Source organism: Crinia signifera, chromosome 8 (genome assembly GCF_055691185.1).
Source record: "Crinia signifera chromosome 8, ASM5569118v1, whole genome shotgun sequence".
Taxonomy (NCBI): Eukaryota; Metazoa; Chordata; class Amphibia; order Anura; family Myobatrachidae; genus Crinia; species Crinia signifera.
The window spans coordinates 18,468,185-18,477,196 of NC_139224.1; the positions used below are offsets into that span (position 1 = coordinate 18,468,185).

At 49.3% G+C, this 9,012-nt stretch overlaps 1 protein-coding gene across 1 annotated transcript; it reads left to right on the plus strand.

Annotated features, from left to right (window-relative positions):
- Positions 1-2,493: 2,493 nt before the first annotated feature.
- TERF2IP (TERF2 interacting protein) lies at positions 2,494-8,626 on the plus strand. The gene is made up of 3 exons (XM_083155883.1): positions 2,494-2,661; positions 4,341-4,447; positions 7,493-8,626. The coding sequence occupies exons 1-3, from the start codon at positions 2,571-2,573 to the stop codon at positions 7,883-7,885; spliced, it is 591 nt and encodes a 196-aa protein (XP_083012009.1). The 5' UTR covers positions 2,494-2,570; the 3' UTR covers positions 7,886-8,626.
- The last annotated feature ends 386 nt before the right edge of the window (positions 8,627-9,012 follow it).

Consider the following 9,012-nt stretch of genomic DNA (forward strand, 5'->3'; position numbering starts at 1 on the left):
ATGAGAGGGAAGGAGAGGAGATGGAGAGACAGAGGAGAGGGTGAGATGATGAGAGGGAAGGAGAGGAGATGGAGAGACAGAGGAGAGGGTGAGATGATGAGAGGGAGGGAGAGGAGATGGAGAGACAGAGGAGAGGGTGAGATGATGAGAGGGAAGGAGAGGAGATGGAGAGACAGAGGAGAGGGTGAGATGATGAGAGGGAGGGAGAGGAGATGGAGAGACAGAGGAGAGGGTGAGATGATGAGAGGGAAGGAGAGGAGATGGAGAGACAGAGGAGAGGGTGAGATGATGAGAGGGAAGGAGAGGAGATGGAGAGACAGAGTAGAGGATGAGATGATGAGAGAGAGAGGTTGAGAGAGAGTTAGAGTGTGAGATGGTGAGAGGGAGGGAGATGGGGGAGGGAAGAGGGTGAGAGGGAGGGAGAGGTAGAGATAAAGGGTGATATGTTGAGAGGGAGAGAGAGAGAGAGAGAGAGAGAGAGGAAAGGGTGAGAGGAGAGCGTGAGAGGGAGAGAAAGGAAGTGGGAGGAGCTAAGGGTATTATGCCTTAACAAGATATAAACGCAAGGGTGATAAATATCCAATCAGCCCCCAAATGTCATGTTATATGCTGTGTTTGAAAATGGCAGTTAGAAGCTCTTGATTTGATGGCCAGTTATCACTCTTTATCATCCTCACTTTTATCTCTTTTTTAAGGCTTATAGGCCGACTTGTCCTAGGGACAAGTCGGACCCAATTTACCTGCGAGCCGCCCGGCAGCTCCCCGGGAGGCTCACATACAATTTGGCACTTGATGTGCCATTTTTACATGGGATAAATCGCATGCGATTTATCCCATGTAAAAAAAACCCCGGGGAGCTGCAGGGCGGTGAGCAGTAGTGGGGGCGGGCAGCGGCAGTAGTGGGGACGGGCAGCGGTGGTAGGGGCGGCCAGCGGCGGTAGTGGGGGCGGCGGGGGACGGGCGGCGTTTGCGGTGAGCGCAGTGTACTTACACATAGCAGCAGCGGCGGGGACGGGACGCGCAGTGGCGGCTATTATATTTTTAAAATACTTGTCAAATGACCTGCCGCTCTCTGATTGGCTGAGAGCTCTCCGGCCAATCAGAGAGCGGCCGGTCATTTGACAAGTATTTTAAAAATATAATAGCCGCCACTGCGCGTCCCGTCCCCGCCGCTGCTGCTATGTGTAAGTACACTGCGCTCACCGCACACGCCGCCCGTCCCCACCGCCGCTGCCCGCCCCCACCACTGCTGCCGCTGGCCGCCCCCACTACTCCCCCGGTGTCTGTATGCATATGCCTGTCAGGTGGCAGGCATATGCATACAGGGAGGTCGGACGTGATCGTATGTACAGACCGTCCGACCTCCCTGATCCGGTCCGATGCGCACGGGACCGCGCATCGGATCGGATCAAATGTCACATACCTATGATTTTGGGCCGATTTCATCCGATTATCGGCACAAAGTGCCGAAATCGGATGAAATCGTCCCAAAATCGCATAGTGTATGGGGGCCTTTAGGGGGGTAATCAATCTGGGATTCCAACTGTCGCAACATCCCGACAGTCGGAATCCCAGGCTGTTTTCGTCCGACCCGACAGTAACTCGACTGCCGGAATTTAATGTTCCAACTGTTGAGTGGCAGAAACTCCATGGATCGGCGTAAACGGTCGCGTATTGTCCAAAAATGTCTGTCAATTCAACAATCCGCGGCCACTTCCAACACAACAGATCCGACTTTAAGAAAGTCAGCTCTGATAGCCTTCAATGCTGGCGGGTGGCTTGTCAGATCACATGTGCAACTATTGCCGCCTCAGTAACCCTAAGATGGCTCAGGGTGGCTAGTCTTCATCCCCTTCCGCCACCACAGGCTGCGGCATAGGGGCTCTGCCTGGGAGGACTCTGCACCCGCTCCGCACATGCACAGTCCCACAAACATCAGAGGTGTAGGTAGCCCAGGTACTGGGCGCGTCCTCTTGTGGCGCTCATCGACTAGCACTCCCACATACGTGATTAGGCGGTCAGCAGGATGATTGTGTAGGTGTGTACCCGGCATTGTTATATGGGCTGTGGTGTTACCATCACCAGTGGTGGGAGGGGGCAATACCGTGCACACACACCACACTTGTGATGTTATATTCATATGGTGCCACAAGTAGGGTGACCAACTCATCCCTTTAATCTGGGACACATATTAATTACACAGGTTCTGTGGCTGGCTTTCACCTGGTTATAAACTGCCACAACCTCAAGACTCCATTTCACCTGGTTTTAAACTGCCACAGAACCTGTGTAATTAATATGTGTCCCAGATTAAAGGGATGAGTTGGTAACCCTAGCCACAAGGGATGCGCAGTGCCCAGTACAGAGCAGCACAGTACAATAGAGGACACACAGTATCAGGGGACCTGCTGCCATGAGGGTGGAGGGTCCTGCTCCGTTATGACTTGAGAGACTACATTCTAGAGGGGGAACAAGAAGAATAGAAGAGTAAATACAACAGTGTCTCCGGCGTAGGCGCCATTTTCTGTAGGACAGTGCGCATGGCTCGGGCTCTTTAGGTCTCCAAGAAAATGGCCGACGACAGAGGAGAACGACAACAACACGCTCAAGTGATTATGGCAGAAACAAAAAGACCCCAGCAAGCAGCAGCCCCTCCAGCAGGTCTGACCGGAGATCCCTTACCTTCCAACTCCGATACCGACCCCCATACTGCACCCCAAACCCTGTGTGCGACCCCTGTGTGTGTGACCCCCATACAGCCTGCAACCCCTGTGTACGACCCCCATACAGCGTGCAACCACTGTGTACGACGCCAATACAGCCCCAGCCCCTGTGCGTGACCCCCATATAGCCCCAACGCCTGTGTGTGACCCCCATACAGCCTGCAACCCCCATAAAGCCTGCAATCCCTGTGTGGGACCACATACAGCCCCAACCCTTGTGTGGGACCTCCATACAGCCCCAACCCGTGTGTGGGACCGGCTTACAGCCTGCAATCCCTGTGTTGGACCTCCATACATTCTGCAACCCCTGTGTTGGACCCCCATACATTCTGCAACCCCTGTGTGGGACCCCCATACAGCCTGCAACCCCTGTGTGGGACCCCCATACAGGGGTATGGGTAAAATCCGGAATCGGATAAGACACCGGAATGCCGGACTGGACATCAAACTCTGCTTTCCGGAGCTTGTAGTATCCGGTCTGGGGGTGTCCTGTCCGGGGGTGCTCCATCTGATGATGCTGCTCTCGCACCTGTCACCTGGGAGAGGAGAGGGGGGAGAATACAGCCTCACCGCATGGTCCGGGGGTGTAATAAAAACTGGAACGGTCCAGACCACACGGGGAGGCTGTAATCTCCCCTTCCCCATGTCCCTGGTGTGAGCAATCACAGGCATCCCCCCGGACAAGACACCCCCCGCATGGGACACCCCTCGGACCAGACACTATAAGCTCCGGAATGCAGAGTTTGATGTCTGGTCCGGCGTTCCGGTGTCTTATCCGGGTCCGGTTTTTACTTAGTCCCCCCATACAGCCTACAACCACTGTGTGTGACCCCCATACAGCCTACAACCACTGTGTGTGACCCCCATACAGCCTGCAACCCGTGTGTGACCCCCATAAAGCCAGTGACCCCCCAAAAGTCTACAACCCCTATGTGGGACCCCCATACAGCCCTCAACCCCTGCGTGTGACCCCCATACAGCCCCTAACATGGTTAAGGTCCCGTGGCAGGTGGTCAGGGTCATCTGACCTGTGGCAGGTGGAGAGGGTCCTCAGTCCCATGGCAGATGAAGCCCCATCCCCTGTGTGTGACCCCAGTCCCCCAGTTAGGGGAGGTGACATTCTAATTAGTTACGAGATGGACCATCCCTTATGATACAAGATGGAGAACCAATTTTTAGTCTGTAACTTCTCCCTTGGGGGAAGATTAATGTATGCAGCCAGACAGCCCAGAGTGCTGGTCAGGTGTGTGTTGCAGTTATGCCGTTTTGTGTATAAGAATGTGAGCCAGCTGTAATAAAGTAGAATACTGCTTACAGTACATCAAACCTGCTTGTATTCTTGTGTTCTCCTACTCCAGTAGCAAAAGGCCAGCAGCTGTGACTGAATATATCGAAGGGACTTGTTAATTGATCTAACAAGGGTCATCTGACCCGTGGTAGGTGGTCAGGGTCCTCTGTAGCATTAGTTGGCGAAGGACAGGGTTTGTGTAGAATTCTGTACAATGCTGCAGACAGCATTGGAGGATAAATGAAGCATAACCATTGGAGGATAAGTTCTCTGTGGCACATTTCGCCTTCTGTACAACTTGTGACTTCCCCATGTTTATGTCTCCTCAGGGAATAGGACGTCTAAGTCCCTGGATAAGTCCCGTGGTCAGGATGTCAGGGAAAAGGAAGACTCCGGGGACCTGCACATATTTGAGATTGCAAACATGGAGTTTGAGGTATGACGCATGTCGACCATTATTGCACATCGCTGTACAGTATTAGTACTGAGCTACTGTATATATTCTATAGATGGAGAGGTATAACTTATCCGCTACCTGCTGCCATGTTCCCCAGTCCTGTCCTATCCCATCACTGCAGCACACATAACCCTAACCACTGTGTTTAGAGGAGAGAGACCACCTGTGCGGTGCTGTATAGGTTTCCCGCATAGCAGATCTCTGTATCCCGCACAGCAGATCTCAGTAGCACTGTATATATACCTTGGCACTGTATATAGCATGGGGCAGTATATAGCATGGTGCCGGAAAAGTTGCAGTAGAGTATATGGCACAGCGCAGTATACGGTGCAGTAGAGTATATAGCATGGCGCAGTAGAGTATATAACACGGCGTAGTATATGGTACAGTAGAGTATATAGTGCAGTAGAGTATATAGCATGGCGTAGTATACGGTACAGTAGAGTATATAGCATGGTGCAGTAGCGTATATAGCACTGTGCAGTAAATAGCACTGTATATACAGTATAGCAAGGTGCAGTAGAGTATATAGCATGCTGCAGTGTATGGTGCAGTAGATTATATAGGACAGTGCAGTATATGGTGCAGTAGAGTATATAGCACGGTGCAGTAGAGTATATAGCACAGCGCAGTATACGGTGCAGTAGAGTATATAGCACGGCGCATTATACGGTGCAGTAGAGTATATAGCATGGCGTAGTATATGGTACAGTAGAGTATAAAGTGCAGTAGAGTATATAGCATGGCGTAGTATATGGTACAGTAGAGTATAAAGTGCAGTAGAGTATATAGCATGGCGTAGTATACGGTGCAGTAGAGTATATAGCACGGTGCAGTAGAGTATATAACACGGCGCAGTATATGGTACAGTAGAGTATATAGCATGGCGCAGTATACGATGCAGTAGAGTATATAACACGGCGTAGTATATGGTACAGTAGAGTATATAGCATGGTGCAGTAGCGTATATAGCACTGTGCAGTAAATAGCACTGTATATACAGTATAGCAAGGTGCAGTAGAGTATATGGCACAGCGCAGTATACGGTGCAGTAGAGTATATAACACGGCGTAGTATATGGTACAGTAGAGTATATAGTGCAGTAGAGTATATAGCATGGCGTAGTATACGGTGCAGTAGAGTATATAGCACGATGCAGTAGAGTATATAACACGGCGCAGTATATGGTACAGTAGAGTATATAGCATGGTGCAGTAGCGTATATAGCACGGTGCAGTAAATAGCACTGTATATACAGTATAGCAAGGTGCAGTAGAGTATATAGCATGCTGCAGTGTATGGTGCAGTAGATTATATAGGACAGTGCAGTATATGGTGCAGTAGAGTATATAGCACGGTGCAGTAGAGTATATAGCACAGCGCAGTATAGGGTGCAGTAGAGTATATAGCACTGTGCAGTATATAGCCCTGTATATATGGTATAGCACGGTGCAGTAGAGTATATAACACGGCGCAGTATATGGTACAGTAGAGTATATAGCACGGTGCAGTAGAGTATATAACACGGCGCAGTATATGGTACAGTAGAGTATATAGCATGGCGCAGTATACGATGCAGTAGAGTATATAACACGGCGTAGTATATGGTACAGTAGAGTATATAGCATGGTGCAGTAGCGTATATAGCACGGTGCAGTAAATAGCACTGTATATACAGTATAGCACGGTGCAGTAGAGTATATAGCACGATGCAGTAGAGTATATAACACGGCGCAGTATATGGTACAGTAGAGTATATAGCATGGTGCAGTAGCGTATATAGCACGGTGCAGTAAATAGCACTGTATATACAGTATAGCAAGGTGCAGTAGAGTATATAGCATGCTGCAGTGTATGGTGCAGTAGATTATATAGGACAGTGCAGTATATGGTGCAGTAGAGTATATAGCACGGTGCAGTAGAGTATATAGCACAGCGCAGTATAGGGTGCAGTAGAGTATATAGCACTGTGCAGTATATAGCCCTGTATATATGGTATAGCACGGTGCAGTAGAGTATATAACACGGCGCAGTATATGGTACAGTAGAGTATATAGCACGGTGCAGTAGAGTATATAACACGGCGCAGTATATGGTACAGTAGAGTATATAGCATGATGCAGTAGAGTATATAACACGGCGTAGTATATGGTACAGTAGAGTATATAGCATGGTGCAGTAGCGTATATAGCACGGTGCAGTAAATAGCACTGTATATACAGTATAGCACGGTGCAGTAGAGTATATAGCATGCTGCAGTGTATGGTGCAGTAGATTATATAGGACAGTGCAGTATATGGTGCAGTAGAGTATATAGCACGGTGCAGTAGAGTATATAGCACAGCGCAGTATAGGGTGCAGTAGAGTATATAGCACGGTGCAGTAAATAGCACTGTATATACAGTATAGCACGGTGCAGTAGAGTATATAGCACGATGCAGTAGAGTATATAACACGGCGTAGTATATGGTACAGTAGAGTATATAGCATGGTGCAGTAGCGTATATAGCACGGTGCAGTAAATAGCACTGTATATACAGTATAGCACGGTGCAGTAGAGTATATAGCATGCTGCAGTGTATGGTGCAGTAGATTATATAGGACAGTGCAGTATATGGTGCAGTAGAGTATATAGCACGGTGCAGTAGAGTATATAGCACAGCGCAGTATAGGGTGCAGTAGAGTATATAGCACGGCGCATTATACGGTGCAGTAGAGTATATAGCACTGTGCAGTATATAGCCCTGTATATATGGTATAGCACGGTGCAGTAGAGTATATAGCACGGTGCAGTATATAACTGTATATATAGCACGGTGCAGTAGAATATATAGCCCAATGCAGTATATGGTGCAGTAGAGTATACAGCCCGGCACAGTATATAGCCCTATACGTATGTCATAGGTCAGTCCCCGTAAGGTGCTCGCTCGGAAGCACCGCGCTGCTCTATGATGACTGTGAATGAGCAGATACTCGGCTGCTATGAATCCAGAGTTAGCGTTTGTCTTATCTCTTGTCTGACAGGTTGATGATAACCCAACACCCGCAGCACCGCCAGCGCCATCTCTCAGCCTTAAGGAGTTTGTAACATGCCAAGATTCCCAAACCCGAGTAGAGGACGGACCTCCCAGCCCAACCCCGTCTGACATGCAGGGGCTGGAGGAGGTTATAACTGGCATGATGGACGAGTTTAAGCTGGACCTCTGTTACGTCACTCAGGCGCTGCTGAAGAATAATGGAGAGGTGGGCAGCACCAGGCACTTCCTCCGCACGGGTTTACGCCCCGATGGTTACCCCATCTGGGAGCACAAAGATGATCTCGAGTTAAAGAAGAATCGCCCAGAGTTCATGAAACCATTGATAGAAAAATACAGCGGAAGTAACGTGGTGAAGAGGGCGCTGTTCCTGGTAACGTAGAGGGTGCCGTTCCTGCCGCTCACGTTCTGTGTGTTACCAATAACTTCTTCCCCTGTAGGGGGCGCTAATAAGTATTTCTGAGCTAGAGCCTGACATCCTGCCGAAACCTGGACCTCCTCTATGGGTGAGGCGTAGGAAGGTGGCATTATACCAGCTGGGCATTAGCCATCAGTGCAGGATGCTACAACACATGGAACTGCGGACATCCGAAGCCCGTGACATCACTGAGGCGTCCTGCATGGTAGCAGAGGCCGCCATGTCCCGTTACCGGAGAAGGCTGGAGGATGCGGAGTCACCCACAATGCACACAGAAAATACGCTGACAGACAACTACATTATCATAGGTCTTTTAATTAGCTATGTGGTGGTCATTGTAGCAGCCTGCATCTTCTAACCCCCGTGCAATCCCTGCCTGGTACTTCTAGCACAGTGTGGTCTGTATTTCAGCATTGATATGCAGACCATACTGTGCTAGAAGCACCACAGCAGAGCGACACCCCAGGCAGGAATATGTTGGAAGATGCAGGGTGCTAGGATGAACACTATATGGTTCATTTTGCTCAGTTTCAGCTTACACCTTGAAAGTATTTTTGATACATTTGTTACTGTTTTATGTTTATGGAAACAAAATACATTTTTGTTGATTACCATTACAATATGTAAATAAATGTAAAATATATATTCATCATTTGCACCATAAGCTACATGGAATTTGTTGAATTAATAAAGGAATGACAGTAATGGTGGACATGCTTCTCCCCAACCAGACTCTCCTGCCCCAAACGGCTACCCTGACTATGGCTGTGGCTTGCAAACAGCATACTTACTGTATAGCGCCTCCCTCCTTGACATAGTGAAGGCTGGTCGTAAACCGCTCACTAAAGGAAAGGTAGAGCAAGATGGAGGCCAACACGTCAACTGGTCACTGAAGCTAAAGCAGGGGCCAGGCTCATTCCTCACCCTAGAAAAGCACACCCGTGATGGAATTAAGCATGCAGGACCTCGGGTGAAGGAGGCACGGCCTCGAGCAGCTCCCGTATCCCCTCCCTGCACTGTTAAGTTGCTTGGGCCTCAGTGATCACCACCTCCCCCAACCTGCCTCCAAGGTCCAATTAGTGGGACTGTCC

Bases quoted from the DNA above. Each gene is read 5' to 3' on its own strand.
- TERF2IP (XM_083155883.1), top strand. From the start codon at position 2,571: ATGGCCGACGACAGAGGAGAACGACAACAACACGCTCAAGTGATTATG. The intron at 2,662-4,340 runs GTCTGACCGGAG...ATGTCTCCTCAG, and splicing joins AGCAGCAGCCCCTCCAGCAG to GGAATAGGACGTCTAAGTCC. The intron at 4,448-7,492 runs GTATGACGCATG...CTTGTCTGACAG, and splicing joins TTGCAAACATGGAGTTTGAG to GTTGATGATAACCCAACACC.